We start from the raw sequence: 20,051 nt of genomic DNA, 5'->3' as shown, positions 1-20,051 counted from the left end.
CCCCTGCATATTTTGGCTTGTGGCACGAAGCTATTGCGGGATGCTTTGAGCTTCTGATAGAACTTGCTTGTTTCTTGAGAATGGCACAACCGTTCCATTTTGCCGCACTCTGCTTCTTTCAGGTGGCACTTTCTCACCCAAAAATACATGATAATCATTACACATTTTCAGTACAAGAATCATTAAATTTTCGATGTACTGATGATGAGACGTAATACTGTATCGTTTAGCATTAGGTTTAATGCTATCAGCCTTTTAACATTTTGCTTTCATTAGATTGGTTCTATAGTATAGTACTCACTCAGCGCCACTCCAATGTACGGTTCCTACCGCTGATTCGCGCGGATCACCAAGCGAGCGCAGCGAAATTCGATCAAACTTAATATTCAAATTGCTATGGTTGCGTCGTCGCGACCCGGCCGGCAAGGCAGTAGTCGGAGGACTCTACAGCAGCAGCCGGCAGTATCTCCCGGTCAGTTGCAATCCAACGATTCCAGCAATCAGTTCGTTCGTCCTGCTGGACTCCGTTCCGTCGTCGTAGGACAATATCCGCGCCGCGCATTCTTGTCTTAGAGATCGTCACACCATCCGAACCATCACGTTTCGGACTGCGGTTTGTGCGACTTGGAAAGGTCATCTTTCAATTTCGTAACCGCGGTGGCGGCGTGGTTCCACGTCAAGTGCGTCGCGCGGCTAGTTCGGCGGCTGGTCAAGTGTGTGGGAGTTATTTTCGACCGCGAAATCTTTTTTTGGTCGTTCTTGTACGGCTTCCATCAGTCATCTCTTCCGTGCTACACATCTCGCCCACCCCCCGTTGTAGCAAATCAATCGGCAGCGCGACAATAGCTAGTCGCTGTCAATCGATCCTTGCGGTGTGGTGGAAAAGTCTTGACCCACGACGGTCGCTTTTGCCGGCTCGTGGAAAACAGTTTTCCGCGAGTTGTTCGGTCGATCGCACGTAGGTGCTCGATTTGGGGGTCTCGGTGTGGTACTGGACGGTGTGGTCAGGTGTGCAAGTTTGGATTAAGTTGAATCAAGTAGGATGATTCCTAGGAGGCTACTGGGTGCTACAGGGCTAGTTCGCCAACTGGGCGAAAGTTGCCCCACCACGGTCGCAGCGGTAGCTTCACAACAACAGCAGAAGCAGCAGTTTCAACTGACCAGACACTATTCCGGCGCGGGAGGAAATAAGGGCAGTCCAAAAATTTTGATTACAGGTAGGAAAACAATGATACTGTATATTTGTTGGTTTTGTAAAAATGGTTTCATGATATGAGTGAAGTTTAGTGAATCAAAGAATTATTTTTAAAGTGGAAGTCTATTTCGCGCTATCGTTACATTTGTCTAGACATGATCACAAGCAATTTAAAATTTTATAGTTGATTTTGAGATTAAGCAATGTTTGCAATTTTAAGAATTTTGTGTTCAGTCGGATAACGGGAACCCCTTGTTCAAATACCCTAACAGACGACCTAGAGGTTTCATGAAAAAATACAAACAATGCTGAAAAGAGTCACCACTTACAATCTTCATTGCGGAGTACGACATTGTATCCTTTGAGTTTCTTAAAAATGACTAATCATTTTACGATGTGCGTTAACCTTGCGGATGACGGCTAGCTTTATATAGAACGTCTATTATAATTACTTTGCTGCCGTGTGCAGCATAGATGTCCCATGTTCTACGGGAATCCCTATTAACATGGGACAACTATGCTGCCAACGGCAGTTTGGACATACAAGAAAAAACTAATAACGGTCCTAAATGACCTTCATTTCTAAACTTTTCACCAATTATTTAACTGATTCAGCTATTGCACAAGTACAAATGATTTGTTTTAGATTTGGTCGTATGTTGACTATTATTTTTCATTACGTCATTTTCTTGTGTAGAGCATTTTTAGCCAAAACACGATGTTTTTCAATTTGAATGAGATTATGCGCTGGATTTCGTGATTCATTTACTTTTGGTGTAGACTCCATAACCATTTTTCTTCGCCTAACTTTCAAACAGGGTGTATGACAAATGCCGAATTTTCTCCTTAAAAATTATAACTCGACAACGGTTTGATATATTGAAATGTCTTCGTCGATGTTTGAGGTTAATTGTAGGACTTATACACTGAGAGTAATATTCATCGTGGATCTATGTTGGATGTCATACAATTTCAATTTTCCAAAAACCTTATCCTTTTTTTTTCAAATATTTTTCTGTTTGACGCTGACTTTCAGCCTCAAAGTTTGACAGGTAGCACAGGATTTTTTTTACCGAATTTATTATTTTCATCGATTCTTAAAACAAGTAAAAGCAAAAAACTTTTGATGTCAAAAAATTTTTGATGTCAAAAATAGTTTCTGCGTACGGGTTACAATGAAAGAACTATGCATTTTTTCCTACATTTATCCATACTTAAGTTAAAGCGAATTTAGAACTAAAAAAAAGGAAAATGTATGGGACCTTGTAGATTGTTTACAAATGTTTAGGTTTTTTTACTGTTTTACAGTTTTATCAATAATGTGTCGCAGATATGTGAACGTCTCAAATAACTTTAACGAAGTCCAATTTTATTTATTTATTTTTTTCATTATCTTTTAATTTAAGTATGGTTGTAGAGAAAAAACTATGCATAGTTTGTTTATAGAAACTAGTACGTAGAATCTATTTTTGATATAAAAAATCCCATGAATTATCCGTTTTAAAAATCGATGGAAAATAAAAGTTTGAGAAAAAATAGTTCGAAGCTGGGAGGGAGAAACAGACAAAAAACATTTGTGTGTCAAGGCAAGTCAAAATTTCGCTGTCATAGGCTGTCAATGCGAGCCCAAAGTCAAAACAACGCGTTGTAATGGATTAATCTAAAAAAATGAGCGTAACTAGCAAAACTTTTGTATTTGCATTGAAAATATGCATGTTTATATACATTTTCGTCTCAAAGAAACGCGAATTATGTACAACAATTTGTATGTTAAACAATAAAATGAAATCAAGAACGGATTTTTTTGCTGTTTTGGACAAAAATTTGAAATAAAGCCCAATGGAACATTCATATCGACCTCAGCTCTTAATCAAGTTTTCTCCGGGGAAGTGAAAGTTACACACCAAACGAAAACTAACAATGTGTACACAGACAATCTTAATGATTGTTGGTACGCTGCAGTTTTTTTTTTGAAGCTAGATGAAGTTACATTATTCGGCTGGAAGTCAGCTTTCTACAGAAAAATAATAAAAAAATGAAGGATAAGGTTTTTGAAAAATTGAAATTATATGACATCTAACACATATCCACAAAAAAAATCTATTTTTCTTTCTAAAGTCCTTTAAATATCCTCGAACACCGTCAAAGACATCATTTCAATCCTGCATAACGTTTTGGAGTTTTCTGAAGAAGAATATTAGGTTTTTATTCGTATACCCTCTTCAAAAGTGAAGAATATTGAAAAACAAATAACACGAATAAAATTTCATATACGGTCTGGGACCTTTAGGGCAGGGGGTCCTATTTTGGGCACTTGCTGCCATAACTCAGCCAATTTTCAACCGATAAACTTGATTTTTGGGACACGATCAACCACACAGTACCAGTTCAGCAGTTCAGTTCAGAAATTCAAGTTAACAGCAGCAGTTCAGCAATTTCAGTTATTCGGATTAAAATCGACTGAGTATAGCAGCAAGTGCCTAAAATAGGTCCCCCTGACCAAATAGTCCCAGGAGTCGTGTGAGGTTTTCAACACAGTTGAAACCACTTGACAGCGAACTATTCATAAAGCTACTGATGAACTTCGGGCAGTCAGCGTGTCGGAACTTCACATGACATTACTAGACGCGAGGAAAAGGTGCCAAATTAATCTATGAGTGGCAGTCCCGACAAAAAGGAAAATTTACCAGGGAATAGAACAAAATTAACATGTGCCCTATAAGCAGTACCGTTTGGTAAGGGAGCATGGATATCTGCAGACATTACTCCTTACTTTAAAATTGTATCTAAGGTTTTTTTTAGAAATTGAATAAAATCCTACGAGAATTCTTACAGGACATCATCCTCAGATTTCTTCAGAAATGTTTTTAATAATTCTTTCAAAAAAAAAAACAAAAGTTTAGAATTTCTTCACAAATTTCTCCACGGTTTTCTTTAGAAAATCTTCCGCAAAGTCGTTTAGGAATTCTTTCAAAGTTTTCTTCTAGAGCTTCCTTTAAAAACCCTGAAGATTTCTTCAGAAATTCTTTATGAAAAATCTTCTTACATGTTCGGACACAGAGCAGTCACTAAATTTTGAAGCAGCGCGGTTTTAGATAATCAGCTCAAACTAAAAATAGATTTTATTATTATTTTAGAAATTTACTATATCGTGTTTATATTACATATTTAGTTTTCAAACCCTGAGTTCAGCAAGAGAAATAGGCAACGTACGACCAACGGAAACGGTCTAAAGTGGGTATATAATATAAGCAATTTAATAACTTAAGTTTTTGATTTCGATAATATCAATCTTACATGTGTGTAACGATTTTAATTCAACAATTTAACGGCGGTATCCGCAGATACTTGTGGGTGATTGCGTAACTAAGAGAGATAACCTACGTTGGCAAACTGTATACAAAATAAAGGTTTTTTTTAGTAAATATTTAGGGAATTCACAAATAAAGTGTTATCAATACGGTTAATAGCTAATTCGTCACACAAGCACTCTTGTAAATCAAATATTAATCAATAAATTCAGCAATAATCTTCAGCAGCTAGCATATAGCACATATCGAGACCACGTTTATCATCATTTGATGACTATCACGAAATCCCTTCTGCGAAACAATAGATTCTATCCGTCAATGTCAGTCGTCGCAACGTAGCCAACCAGTAGCTGCGCCGTCGGTTGATAGTGGTCGTAACATTACATGTGTCCAAGGATTCAAGAAATCTTCTATGGATTGCTTTCAAAGTTACTTCATGGATATTTACAGAAGGTATTCTTCAGAAATTTCTTTGAGAATTTCACCAGAAATTTATCCAGGAATTCTTTTAGATTTCGATGAATACCTCCTAAAACTCCTCCAGGGATTACTTTAGATTTTTGCAGGAATTCCTATAGGAAACCCTTCGAAGATTTCTCCAGGGATTACTTCACATATTTCTACAGATATTCAAATTTTTTTTCATAGATTCTCTCATAAACTCTTCCAGTGGTATCTTCGAAAAATCTTTCAGAGGTTCATTCAGAAATTTGTACAGGTATTTCTTCTGGAAGTCCATCAGAAATTTTGTTCGAGAACTGCTCTAAGGAATCCATTGAACATGAACATATTCACCAGAATGTGTCCAATAGGTGAATGTGAATGTTAAGGGAGTTTTTTTTATATCTTTAGCATCGAGATTTTCAGCCTATGGCTGGTTCATCTCCTGTGAAGGGAGTTTTACACAAGCTAATCTAAGCTTTTTTAGGTATTCGTACAGGAATTCCTTCAGAGATATATCAACATATATCAACCTCGACTTCCTTGGGCATAGAGTATCTTCGTGCCTGCCACACGATATACGCATGCAAAATGGTCATTGGCAGAGGAAGCTCTCAGTTAATAACTGTGGAAGTGCTCATAGAACACTAAGCTGAGAAGCAGGCTTTGTCCCAGTGAGGACGTTACGCCAAGAAGAGGAGAGGAGAGGATATATCAACAAATTGCTTCAGAAATATTTTCAAAAGTGCTATTAGCGATCAGAGCAAAAACAATACGCGCACACTTGTTGTTCGTAGGCCGCGAGAGTGCGGGAGATTGGCATCTAAGAGCCGAAAGAGAGATAAAGTTGTGAAAGACGGACCCGGTTTAGGGTGGTGCTTCGAATCCAGTTTGACTTTCTATTCTGCAGAGTTGTAACTTGTTCTGTAGCTTAGTTGGTTAAAGCGCCGGACTAGCGATAACGAAGTCGTGGGTTCGAATCCCACCAAAACAAGTGGTAATTTTTTCACAAATATATCTCTCAATTTGCCAATTAAACGTACTTTGCCTAAAAATACTTCAAATTTTTACGTCGATCAGAGCTCCTTCAGAAATTTCTTCACGGCTATCTTTCGAAATCTTCCACATACTTCATTGGGAATTTCATTGAAAGATTTTTTCAATAACTTTCCTTAATATTACTCAATAAACTTTTCTAGGAATTCCGCCCAAGGTTGTTTCGAGGATTTTCTCCAGGTATTTCTCTAGGAAGTTCTTCAAAATTTCCTGCTGGGATTTCTCCAAAAATTTCCCAGGGCTTTTTTTTCAGATATACCTCTAGAGATTTTTTTTTATCTGTATTAACGAGATTTTTAGCCCTAGGCTAGTTCATCTCGGGACCCACGCTTTACTTCCCTTCCGAAGGAAGAACTCACATTTTGCAAGTTTGTCGGGAGTGGGATTCGATCCCAGGTCCTCGGCGTGATAGTCAAGTGTTCTAACCATCACACCAGGTCCGCTCCACACCTCTAGAGATTAATTCGAAAGCCATTCCTGAGATGTTTACAAAGTTTTACTGAAGGTTTCTTAAAAATAAAAATAAAATCCTTCAGAGATTATTTCAGAAACTCCCGCTTGGATTTTTTGCTTTTCCTGCTTTTCCATCAGGGATTCTTTCAAAAATATCTTCAGATACTTCTTCAGAGTTTAAGGGATTTCTTCAGGAATTTCAGTAGGGAATTTCTTCAACAGTTCTTTCATGGAGTTTTAAATAATAAACGAAAAATTTCTTTAGAAAATTCCTACGGAGATTCTTTCGGAAATTCATCTAAGGGTTCCTCCAAGAATTCGATGAGATATTCCTTCTGCGACTCCGGAAGAAATTCCTACATGACTTAAAAAAAAATGCTCCTGTGTTGGGGTTCAATGTAGCAAAGATTCATATAAAAACTTTTTCAGATTGCACTCTAGAAATTGCAAAACATGCTGGCAAAATTCTTGAAAAATTTTTTGAAGGAAATCATAAAGAGATCTCTGGATGATTTTCTGAAGGAATCCCTTCTTAAAAAAATCCTTGGAGATTTCAAGAAGATATTCTTGGCCAAATTTGTGCCTAAAGAAACTTCTTTAGATACAGCTTTAATTCCCAGAAAAAAATCATGAAAAACTTTTTGAGGAACTTTAAAAGTAGTTTCTAAGGGAAAATTGCTTAGCATATTAATCGAAGGATTCCTGCAGATATCCGTTGAGAAATTTCTGAAGGAATTCTTAGAAACGTCTGCCAAAATTTCGACAGAAACTATAGACAAAGGTAGGTACTAGTGAATTTCTTGTATGAATCCATCACTAACTTTCTGAGGGATCCCTTGAGGAATTCATGAAGGAATCCTTAGAAGATCCCTTGGAGATATCTCTGAAGGAGTTCATAATTATATAAAAATCCTGCAGAAACAAAAAATAAATAGACCCTGTAAAACACATTAAGAAAACTTTTGAATTAATTTCTGGAAAAACAATGTTTTGAAAGAATCTTTGGAAGAGTATCTGGATGAATAGGAGAACCTTCGACAGGTATTCATTTCTGCAGTAATTATTGCAGGAATTGCTGAGAGAATCTTTGGAGAAATTTCTCAAGCATCACTGAAAAAAAATATGAAAGAATCCCTGAAGTAAGTTCCGAAAAAAATCTAAGCAATGCCTGGAGAGAAAAATTGTGAACTTGAGAACTTGAGAATTTTTCAGAGAAGAATGAATCTTTTAAGAAACTTTTGGAGAAGACCTCTGAAGGAATCTTCTGGCTACAAAAATGCCGAGAAATTTAAATAAATCTTGACAGAATCCTTAAACTGAACGGAATGCGACTTCGTGGTTGCGGCTAGTGTCACCAAGCTCTCAGTCGCATCGTGCTGAGAAGCGCGGGTTCGATTCCCACCGTAGCTGTCAGGAAGAGTTTTCGGCTGTGCCACTGGGCGTTGCATGCTAGCCCGTTGTCTAGAGTCTCAGGTCTAGAATGTAGTGATTCCTTCAAAGAGCGAAAAAGCTCACTGAAAGCATTGAACGCGCCCGTGTCTTAAAAAAAATCTGTCAGTGTCCCTGGAGGTAATCATTAAGAAAATTCTTGAGCAGCACAGGGTAAGGAATAAATTCTAGATGAATTTTTGGAGGAATCTTCAGAAGAATTATTTCGGAACTCGTAAAAGTTCAAGAATGGCCCTTCAACAATAATAACATAAAAAATAGTGATTTTTTTTAATGGAGTGGTTTCGTCCGAGTAAGTCTTAATTATGCGTAATTTTGAAGTAATTCTTACAGGGCGAGATTTGGAAATCTTGTTGAACTACCAGCTCTGATATTACCACGATAGCACTGAAAATGAACAGTTTTTTTTTTCTCTCGAGGACGAGATGTTGTCCTAGAGCTAACCTGGGAGGTCATGGTCCTTTTTATGGTTAGTAAGATAATTAATTTGAAAAATCATGAAGATAGAGCCGTCGTATGCCTAATTTCGGTACCATGACTGAAATGTCCACAATCCAGGTTCCCGCGGGGTCCAACATTCCGAGGCCCACGACAGAACCAGCCGTTTGTGTGCGCGGTTCAGACGCACATCATCCAACTGGACAGTATTGTCGGGCCGCCACCAAACCGGACATCGCACAATCAAGTCGCGACGCGACCCAACTCGCGACGTTTTTTAATCATGCCAAAAGTATTGCGCACCCTTCCCGCTGTTGTCAGCAACATAGCGCACTAGATGCGAAATATTTGCGACGCTTGTGGACCAAGAAAATGGCAATTTTTGATTGAATGTCTGTCTTGATTCCAACCAGATAGACAATATTAAAGCATTGAAACCATAACACTAGTTTACAGCATTTTTGAACTCGGTAAGTTGATGATCGTTTTTGGTGTAGAATCATGCCCTGAATTCGAAAACGCGAAAGAAAAAAATTACAGTAGAGCGGAATTTTTTCGACTTTCCATACAAGGTTGATGATTTGAAATCGATTTTTGTTCTATTTTGAAGCAATGTCGCTCACTTGAAACATCTCAGTCTCCGTAACCAATGCTCCGATTGAGCTAATTTTTTTACTGTAACTCATATGATAGGGTATATGGATCATTCCTTGGCCTAATTTGCAAACCGCCTTGACAATTTTGACCATAACTCATGAATTAATAGCACTATAAATAATATGTTGACCCTATTACGCACTCTAGGCAATGCATGTTTCACCAATTAGAAGTAAACTAACGTAAATATTCAAGAATTTACTTAACTAAGTTGAAAAGATTCGATGTGATGGTACAAAAATTGGCCTATTAGTGGATACAACGTTGGCCTATTGCTTTCCATGCACTAGAACCACTTATTATCTTATTTTTTCAATAATTCTGCTGAGGTATTATCTCTGTTTGTTCACCAATCATACTTTCAAATTACATTTTCGGAGCCAAATTTTCAAAAAACTATAAATAAATCACTTAAACTAAAGTTCTTTCTTTTTTAGTAACGAAAACAATGCATCCCGATTTTTGTGTTATATTTCTATAGTCACCGCACACAAAATCTATTTTTTTCTGTTCGTTCTTTCTGGTTTTTACGCAAGCAATGTTGTTGGCGTCACTTTATCGGTGTTTTTGACGTCACTTTACTGATGGGCCAAGATTTGGGTACATAGTGAAAAAAATGTCCTCAATATTCGGCCCACATGTAATTTGTAAAATAGTTATTATTCGTTAAAAACAAACACACAAATTCAAACTAGCATCTTTGACCGTCGCATCAAATGTTCAGTTATTGAAAAGGTAATTCGAAATATTCCAGAATCATGCCATTTTTGACCATGTGTATAGACTACCCACTAAGCTGAAGAATCATGGCGTCTACAAAAGCTAAACAAAGTGACATTTTCATACAATTTTAATACTCCAAAGTGCTAAAATTGAAACGAAATGTTACAGTTGTTTGGCGCAAAGCTTTTCCGATATCCAGTTCGGCATGTTTGTTTGAGTTTTTGGTTAACGTTGAGATAGGCCGAATGAGGGGACTATGCCAACGAAGCATCCCGATACCCTATGTCAAATAAACGTTGAGAAAGAATTTTTAAATTGTTTTTTTCTCATTGAAAAAAATACATTTCTTCGTATATTTTTGGAAATTTTGCTAAAATTTAAGGAGATCGTCCCCAAAACTCGCCAATATCTTGAATTTCATCAATCTGACGCAAAACCTGTATTCAGATGATCGAATGGTATGATATTCAGCTTTTAATTTATGGAAAAAGATTTAAAATTGGTTGAACAAAAACGAAAGATATTTGAATTTTAGTAAATTCCATATTTTAAAAAGTTGTAAAACTCTGACTGAAACTTGAGCTAAAACTCAAAAACTGTTTTACTTTAAATTTTTTGAAGCACGGTTTCGAAATCAGCGCTAAATTATGCTTCAAAAATTTTGGTCGTTGACAGAAGTTCACGACTTTCGTTTTATTTCACAGCGTAACAAAAAATAACTTTTTGCCTGTCTCAAGAGCAAACTTATGTGTCTCCGAAGGATTTTGGTCCGCTGAATCCGAATCCGAGCTCAGATTTGCTCTAACACATCACAATTTTGAGCTATACCTCAATTTATAGGGCAAAATATGCGATTTTGGGCTTTTTTGACTGCAAGCCATTAAGCAAGCAAATATTTTTTTTAAGCAATCAAAAGGTTAATTGGTCAATTAACATCTTAATTAATGACTCATGCAAAATATTTCGTTTTACCAAATCGAATTTGATAGTTTTAAGCGATTTATGTTAGGTACGATATTTCCCATATAAGTCACCCTCCAAAAGTTGCATGCAAGTTTTCATGCTAACATAAAATGCTTAAGTCTATCAAATTTGATTGAGTAAAACGAAATATTTTGCATGAGTCGTTAATTTAGATGTTAATTGACCAATTAACCTGTTGATTGCTCAAAAAAAATATTTCCATGCTTAATGGCTTGCAGTCAAAAAAGCCCAAAATCGCATATTTTGCCCTATAAATTGAGGTATAGCTCAAAATTGTGACGTGTTAGAGCAAATCTGAGCCCGGATTCAGATTCAGCGGCCCAAAATCCTTCGGAGACACATAAGTTTGCTCTTGAGACAAAAAAATGTTGCGCTGTGTTTTGTAAACTAGTGTAATTGAAAGCACATGTCGCTGTCCTGAGTGCACGACGCGAACGCTTGTGTATTTATGTATTTTGACACGACTGATGGGGGCCAAAAAGTTATTCCTCAAGGAAAACATTACTGAAACGTTAAATCGTTAAAACAAATTTAACACCGTTAACAAATTATCGGAAGTGTTCCCAAGGGCAACTAACTTTTCAAACTCGCTAATGTTTCTTTCAATCCGTTTCTCAGCTACCAAGGTCATTTCCGTAACATCTCATTTGATATTGCATAATTTAAGGCCGCACGGGACGACGTGTAATTTTTCCTATCTTCCCTCTCTTTCTAACAATTTGCCTCGCGATTTTGAAGAAGCAAATATCAATTTCCACTGCACTGACGTAGCTGAAACTTTAGTCGATTATGCACCACAAGTGAGCAAATGAACGATCAAATTTCTAGTCAATAATATGAAGTAGAAGTTGAGATTTGCATCTTACCAACAACAGAGCAATGGCGGACGATTCAACCACCGTCCTGTCCGGCCTTAAATCAATTTATTTCAATCTAGAGCCTGTCGTAGTTTCATTGCCAACACAATTATAGTAGGAAAAGATTTGCATTCGGTGTCTCCTGTTCCTGTATCTACCGTATAAGCCTAAGCAAGCAAATGCGAGCGATCATGATCTTAGCTTCTGCCCGATAGTAACAAACGGTTGTATGCTGTTAGCCTTACTTAGATCAGGGGAGATCAAATCCCACACTGGACGACACCAGTTGCTATTTAACATCACGTGTGGACTGTGCTGTGTGTGCTGTGTGTGCTGGAGTCCAGAACGCTAAGCAACTTATCTTTGAGAGATTCTGAAGGATTAGTTGATTTATGAACCTGTTTTGCTTGAACGATTCTCGTGTGCATTTATAGTTAGGTGGTAGAAACAGTGCTGTCGCGTTTGCCAACATCGACGATTGAAATCGAAAGTGAGATGGGGGATGAAGTTGTTTATAGCGATCGAATAGATATTATCTAGTAGAGTATTCAAGTTCAATGTTCTCCAGGGTTGTTCTGCCTTACATGATTAGTTTTCTCTTCCATAATGCGGAGCTGTAACTTATGGTCAACTTAAAATTGAATGATTCTGCTAATTTGATTCTTCAATGGTATCGGGGTAAGCTTTCATTCTATCGATTGAACAGAAATTAGAACTGTTTTGTTTATTCGACCTCGATGATCCAAGATATTTGAATGCAATAAAATTATGTTTTATTCAGAAAAAGAGCTCTTTATAGCAACATTTTATTTACCAAACAATCCAATTGCCAAAAGTAAATTTAGAAACAATTTTAACTAATACTTTGTTACATTCCTCATTTCAGGTGGCCTGGGCCAACTGGGGACGGAATGCGCCAAACTGCTCCGAAGCACCTACGGCGAGGAAAGCGTCATCCTGTCCGACATCATCAAACCGAGCCAGCAAATTGCCAACAGCGGTCCGTACATCTTTGCGGACATTCTAGATTTTAAGGGTCTGCAGAAGATCGTCGTCGACCACCGCGTCGATTGGATCATCCACTTTAGTGCGCTGCTCAGTGCCATCGGCGAGCAGAATGTCCCGCTGGCGGTGAGAGTCAACATCGAAGGCTTGCACAATGTGATCGAACTGGCCAAACAGTACAAACTGCGGGTGTTCGTGCCGAGCACGATCGGCGCTTTCGGACCGGAAAGTCCGCGGAATCCCACCCCCAATGTGACCATCCAGCGGCCGAAGACGATCTACGGTGTGTCCAAGGTGCACGCCGAGCTGATGGGCGAGTACTACCACCACAAGTTTGGGCTAGACTTCCGCTGTCTGAGGTTCCCGGGTGTGATCTCCAGTGATCCTCCAGGCGGTGGCACTACTGGTAAGTGACATATCACAATGAGCTATTTTTTCGTCAGTTTTATTAATTCCAAGTTTTCGGATACACTGGAACCCAAGCTGGAACCTCTTTTTATGTGCATGGCTGGAGATGCAAAAATTAAAAATGTGCATAAATTTAAAAAATGCGATTTTCCGACACTTCCTCCCCCCCTTGTAAGATTTTTTGTATGAAACCCCAAATATTTTTGTATGGCGCGTAAGATTTCTTAAACTCCTCTTCCCTCCATAAACCCTTACGCAATTAATGGACAGCCCCTAAGGGGGTTTCCAGAAAGTTCCCAGAGAGCCCAACAGGGGGATTCCAAGAAGCTTCAGGGTCGTTTCAGGGGGGTTTTCAGGGGTTTTCAGGAGCCTTTAAGAAGATTTCTGTCTAGAAATATTTTGTTGGCGTTTTAATGGGATTACGAGGGAATTTAGGAGCATTTGAATTGTATTAAGGGGTTACAGCTGTGCTCATAAAAATTGCAGTGAAACCCGAGCAGAGGAAAATATCAAATTCATAACAACAGAATTACATGGCCTGTTTTTATATCAAAAGTTGTCATTATCAACATATCAAAGTATTACTTTTTTATAACATGTGTTGTTGGGCAATCATTTTTTGTTATGTTCAAGTTATTGAGATTCAACCACTAAATAATATTTCAATAATATACTTTGTTGTAGACCAAGTTTTGTTATTATTCTACTATTGAAAATGTACAAATATGTGATGAACTATAACACAACAATAAGTTTTCAAATTTATTGCATGATTCATTGTTATTAAGTTGTTATTGAATCTAACAGAACATGTTATTAAATTGGTCTTCCAGAAACATTTTTTTGTTATAATTTTTGTTATTTTGCCGCTTATGACAGACAAGTTTATAACATAATAACATAATTGACATATACTTTAAAATTACTGATTCTATTATACAGTTATTATGCCAAAATAACATATGGGTAATTTAAGGTAGGTTTAAGGTGCCGATTTTCTGAAAGCCCTCGCCTAAAAAGAAAGAAAAACGCATTTGGTTACTCAAATTGATGGACCCCCCGTTAGTTAGGGCCACAACAATTTTTGCAGACCCCTCGATTTTGGTCAAATGGTGGCTCACTTAAACCGTTATAACTCGAAAGTTTCTTCAATAACCACCTCAAAACGAATTGTTGTTGAAAAGAGGAAAGATAGAGCTACTATTTACAATAATAAAAAGTTGGAACGGCCATATTGATTTTGGCCGCCATCTTGGATTTTTGTACCAAAACATTTTTTTCACCATGAGGGCAACCACCGATTCTCGAAATTTTTGCATCAATTGAAAGCTGGGACATTTATACATAACATATCAAAAAATTAGAGATGTCTTTTTCTTCTTTCAAAAGTTATCTGCAGTTTTGTAAATCATGCCACAAAAGGTCGAAAGAACAAGTGATCACAATGTCAAATAGGAAAAAACCGACCGAATATGATCTTAAATACTTCTTATCGTCTTGTTTCTTACTTTACATTATCATTTTAACTCGGCCTGCATCTTTTCAACAGTGTTCTTTTAGCACTTCCACAGTTATTAACACTCAGAATACCGTGGGGAGCATCCATAAATTACGTCACGCTTTAAGGGGGGAGGGGGGGTTCAGCAAAGTGTGACGACTAGGGTGGCCCACACTTATATGAAAAACAACAATTTCGAAAAATACCAAGTCTTACCTCCTAAATCAGTTGTTTTGGACTCATAGAAGCTACGTTCAAAATTTGAGCAAAATCAGTTGAGCCTAAGGGGGCGCTCAAAACGCTTGAAGTTTGTATGGGAAAACTTGGCCAAATTTATGCAGAAATTTTAAGTTTTCGAATTTTGCCACCAGGTGGCGCTGTAAGCGTTCAATAATCAAACCCTTTGGTATTATTGTAGGTGACTATATGCCAGAGAGCTTTGTCGAAGACCGCGAAGTGATCCGACGGCTGTGAAAAAAGTTATACCCTAGGCAAAGTGAGGCAAAGTATTGAGATTTCATTATTGATATTATTCCTTTACATGTATTGGAAAAATAACAATAAAGTTTATCCTCAAATTTCCTAGGGTATAACTTTTTTCACAGACGTTGGATCACTTTGCGGTATTCGACAAAGTTGTTTGGCATATAGTCACCTACAATAATACCAAAGGGTTTGATTATTGAACGCTTACAGCGCCACCTGGTGGCAAAATTCAAAAACTTAAAATTTCTGCATACATTTGGCCAAGTTTTCCCATACAAACTTCAAGCGTTTTGAGCGCCCCCTTTGGCTCAACCGATTTTGCTCAAATTTTGAACATAGCTTCTGGGAGTCCAAAACAACTGATTGAGGAGGTAAGACTTGGCATTTTTCGAAATTTTTGTTTTTCATATAAGTGTGGGCCACCTTAGTGACGACCCATACAAAACTTTCAGAGGTTTCATACAAAAAGTGTGACATAGGGGGGAGGGGGGGTTGAAAATGACCAATTTTTGCGTGATGTAATTTATGGACGTTCCCTGATAGGAAAAAAGTGGGAACTAAAAGTTTGAGCAGCTCGTTCTCAGCCGCGTGTGAACCGATTTTCATTTTTCTTTCAGGGATTTTTTACCCAACTATTCTACTTTTATTTTATACAAAATTCATGTTTTTGGAGATGCACATTTTTGCTCCAGAATAGCGTGAGTAAGGTACGTTTTTTGAAGAATTGATATATTTTTGTTTGCATGAAAAATTTAAGGCATATTGTAGGGGTAATACAAAATGTTCGCAACTATCTTGAACATCCCTAGTTACGATCAATTGCGGCTCTCGACGAACAAGCGCTCCAGTGTTCTTGCCAAGCATCCTAGAGGATTAGGGGCTTCGACAAAGTTGTCTAGATTGATTGGTGCGACATTTTAATGTCTTTGGTTTTGATCTAGATCTACTGAAACTGATCTAGATAAGTTTATCTTTCAATACGACGCTCTAGTGATCTCTGTATGCATCCTAGAGCGTTGGAGTATTCGGCAGTGTTTTGGATTACTACATTTTAACGTCTTTGGTTTTGAACTAGATCTGCTGAAACTGATCTAGATAAGTTTTATCGTTCAATATGACGCTCTAGTGTTCTTGGTATGCATCTTACAGGGTTGGAGTCTTCGGCAAAGTGTTTTGAATTGGTTGTTTGCATGAAAAATTTAAGTCTGACCAAGGTCGTGACAACTTGAAATGACTGCAAAACGTGATGTCTGCTAATAAGGCATATTGTAGGGGTAATACAAAATGTTCGCAACTATCTTGAACATCCCTAGTTACGATCAATTGCGGCTCTCGACGAACAAGCGCTCCAATGTTCTTGCCAAGCATCCTAGAGGATTAGGGGCTTCGACAAAGTTGTCTAGATTGATTGGTGCGACATTTTAATGTCTTTGGTTTTGATCTAGATCTACTGAAACTGATCTAGATAAGTTTATCTTTCAATACGACGCTCTAGTGATCTCTGTATGCATCCTAGAGCGTTGGAGTATTCGGCAGTGTTTTGGATTACTACATTTTAACGTCTTTGGTTTTAAACTAGATCTGCTGAAACTGATCTAGATAAGTTTTATCGTTCAATATGACGCTCTAGTGTTCTTGGTATGCATCTTACAGGGTTGGAGTCTTCGGCAAAGTGTTTTGAATTGGTTGGTTTTACATTATTACGTCTTTGGTTTTGATCTAGATCTGCTAAAACTTACTAGATAAGTTTTATCTTTCAATACGACGCTCTAGTGATCTCGTTATGCATCCTAGAGGGTTTGAGTCTTCAATAAAGTGTTTTGAAATGGTTGGTACTACATTTTAACGCCTTTGGTTTTGATCTAGATCTGCTGAAACTGATCTAGATAAGTTTTATCTTTCTAAATGGCGGTCGAGTGTTCTCAATATGCATCCAGATTCCAACCCTCTAGGAATCTTTAGCAAAGAGATTTTTGGATTGGTTGGTACTACATTTTTACGTCCTCGGTTTTATTCTAGATCTGCTAAAACTGATCAAGATAGGTTTTATCTTTCAATATGACGCTCTAGTGTTCTTGGTATGCATCCTAGATGGTTAGAATCTTCGACAAAGTGTTTTGAATGGGTTGGTACTACATTGAAATGTTTTTGATTTTCATCTAGGCCTGATCACACTGATCTAGATAAATTTTATCTTTCGATACGACGCTCTAGTGATCTAGGTTTGCATGCTAGAGGGTTGGAATCTTCGACAAAGATCTTTGGATACTACATTCTTACGTCGTTGGTTTTGATCTAAATCTGCTGAAACTGATCTAGATAAGTTTAATCTTTCAATATGACACTCTAGTGTTCTTGGTATGCATTCTAGAGTGTTGGATTCTTCGACAAAGAGCTTTGAATTTGTTGGTACTAGATTCTTACGTCTTCGGTTTTGATCTAGATCTGCTAAAACTAATCTAGATGAGTTAGTTATGACACTCTAGTTTTCCCGGTATGCATCCTAGAGGGTTGGAGTCTTACACAAATTGCTTTGGATTTGTTTATACTACACTTTAATGTCTTTGGTTTTGATCTAGATCTGCTGAAAATGATCTAGATAAGTGTTATCTTTCGATACGTCGCTTTAGTGTTCTTGGTGTGTATCCTAGAGGTTTGGAATCTTCGACAAAGTGCTTTGGATTGGTTGGTACTAGATTCTTACTTCTTCGGTTTTGATGTAGATCTGAATGTAGCTGAAACTGATCCAGCATCAGCAGGAACAACCATTGCACGTCTCAGCTTGTTTCGTCCCTCCTAGGCGCATTTCAATTTACCGAAGTTCAGCATTTCACCGAAGATGTAAAAATGCAGGACCAACCAATCCAAAGCACTCACGAAGATTCTAACCCGCTAGGATGCATATCGAGAACACTAGAGCATCGTATAAATGAAAGGTTACATTTATCTAGATCAGTTTCAGCAGATCTAGATCAAAATCGAAGACGTAAGAATGTAGTACCAATCAATCTAAAGCACATTGTCGAAGACTCCAACCTTCTAGGACGCATACCAATAACACTAGAGCGTTGTATCGAAAGAAAGAACTTATCTAGAATAATTTAGCAAATCTAGATAAACATCGAAGACAATAAAATATAGTCAAAACACTTTGTCGAAGATGCCAACCCTCTAGGATGCATACCAAGAACACTAGAGCGTCGAATTGAACGATAGAACTTATCTGGATCAGTTTAAGCAGATCTAGATCCCTTAAAGGATGTGGACAACCTTATTTAATACTTTTACTCATACCCAGTGAAGAGAATTGTCAGACAAAAGAGGCACAAAACAAGCAACAAAGAAGGTGCGACGATTACTCTTTATCCCTACTGGTAACAGATAATGACATGATCTCGAAATTTTTTGTTGCAGACAAAACGGAAGCTGAATTTGTTGCGTACTTTTCAACTCGTGAATAATCAATTATTGCTAACCCAACGTTGAAACTGTTTGATGATAGAGCTTCACCAGAGTTGTAGTGTTTACCGACTCGAAAGTACCGTTCGAAAATCGCAATGCAAGGCTTAAAAATCTCTAAACTCGCGGTGTACGATATTAATCCCATTATTTTCAAGTTGGGACAAACTTATGTCGCATGGATTTGTTTGTCGCAACAAATACAGGTTGCGACATTGTCATTATTGTTGCGCGATGGTTGAATTTTGATTCACTGCTCATACCTTTTGACCTAGTGGGTGGATTTCGTAGGGCCTTTACTTGTATTAGGATACTAAACTAATGTTTGCATGTCAGAAATAATTTTATTAGATCCATACTTGTATATTAGAGTATGCGAGATTGACTCCACATCAAGACGATTGCTTAGGTCATCCAAATCATCCTGGAGTTAAGGCTTTTATATCTACTCTCGTAACAATGCATCGGGTATATTTCAAACTTAGTATATGTAGTGCGTTTTGGTAGTCATAGAATGACAATTGAATCATATGATACTTGTACATACATCATACAGGGGATAGACAAAATGATCGGGACAGGTAAAATTTTTTTTTTCAAATCGTTTATTTGTAAGGCTCAGGCGTGTATTACACTTGACGGAGCCAAAATCAATATGTTTGTTACAAAATTACAATAAATTATTCTGTATAAAAATAAATTTTATCTACTTCTAAATTCAATACTGCAGCTATTCTAACTTTATCCTCTGCTATCAATTGGCGTTGTTCAGTTTCATCATCAATCCAATCATACGACGCCACTCTGCATCTCTGTCTCCTAGGAGAAGAGTCACGAGTGGCAGCCAGGTTCGCTCCGCTGCATGTTGATCTGTTTGCGTTCTTCTTCTTCTGTGACCGGTTGGACTCCAAATCCGATGAACGTTGTCGCTTCACGTCGGGCTTACTCAATTTCTGCTCCATTGTTCCTTTGTTTTGATCAGTGATGTCCGGCTCTGCATTGTCTGTTTTAGCAATAGCTAGGTCTTCTTCCTTGTCGTTGCACACGGTCTCAATAATACCGTTTGCAACTTCAGCTGTTGGTCGGTTTCTACAACCACTGCGTCGATCTTCAAAAATGGGACAGGACTTTTTCAAATGTGATTCCGACTTACACACAAAGCACTTCGGTTTCAATCCATCATAATAGATCCTCCCTTTTCGGTTGAGGAAGAAGAGAGTCTCCGGGATGTCTTTTTCAACCGCCATGTAAACGCCACGGACTCCCGTGAACATGTCGAGCTGATACTCTGGTGGGAACCGTTCACGCACGGTTCGCTTGATTCTTCCATATTTGGCCATTACGGATGACAATTCTGAGTCGGATATTTCGGGAGGAAGGTCGAAAATCCGCACGTATCGATTGTTTCCTCCAGCGACGGACATTTGCACCATTACCTGCTTACCATTACTGTAATGGAAAGGCAAAGTCTTTGGGTTGTTTATCAACGTAAACTGCATTGCGTCCTCGTTTTTAAAACGTATAAATACTGACTTTTCCTCAGATATCTTATACGCTGTCTCCATCATGCACTTATCACCTTTCAGTGATTTGATAAAACGTCCCATATCAACCAAGCTTGGTTGAATGGC

The 20,051-nt window shown here is 37.9% G+C and overlaps 1 protein-coding gene across 1 annotated transcript in view; it reads left to right on the top strand.

Moving 5' to 3' along the window:
* Positions 1-448: 448 nt before the first annotated feature.
* Positions 449-20,051, top strand: part of LOC115253929 (L-threonine 3-dehydrogenase, mitochondrial) — a 27,535-nt gene continuing 7,932 nt past the window's right edge. The window contains exons 1-2 of the mRNA XM_029852245.2: positions 449-1,217; positions 12,451-12,975. Of these exons, the coding sequence (XP_029708105.2) occupies positions 1,043-1,217; positions 12,451-12,975 (700 nt within the window). The 5' untranslated portion in view covers positions 449-1,042. The remainder of the gene's footprint in view (positions 1,218-12,450; positions 12,976-20,051) is intronic.

The sequence above is a fragment of the Aedes albopictus genome, chromosome 3, assembly GCF_035046485.1.
Source record: "Aedes albopictus strain Foshan chromosome 3, AalbF5, whole genome shotgun sequence".
Lineage (NCBI taxonomy): Eukaryota > Metazoa > Arthropoda > Insecta > Diptera > Culicidae > Aedes > Aedes albopictus.
Note: the sequence above shows the minus strand (reverse complement) of the source record. Positions and strands in the feature narration are given on the sequence as shown.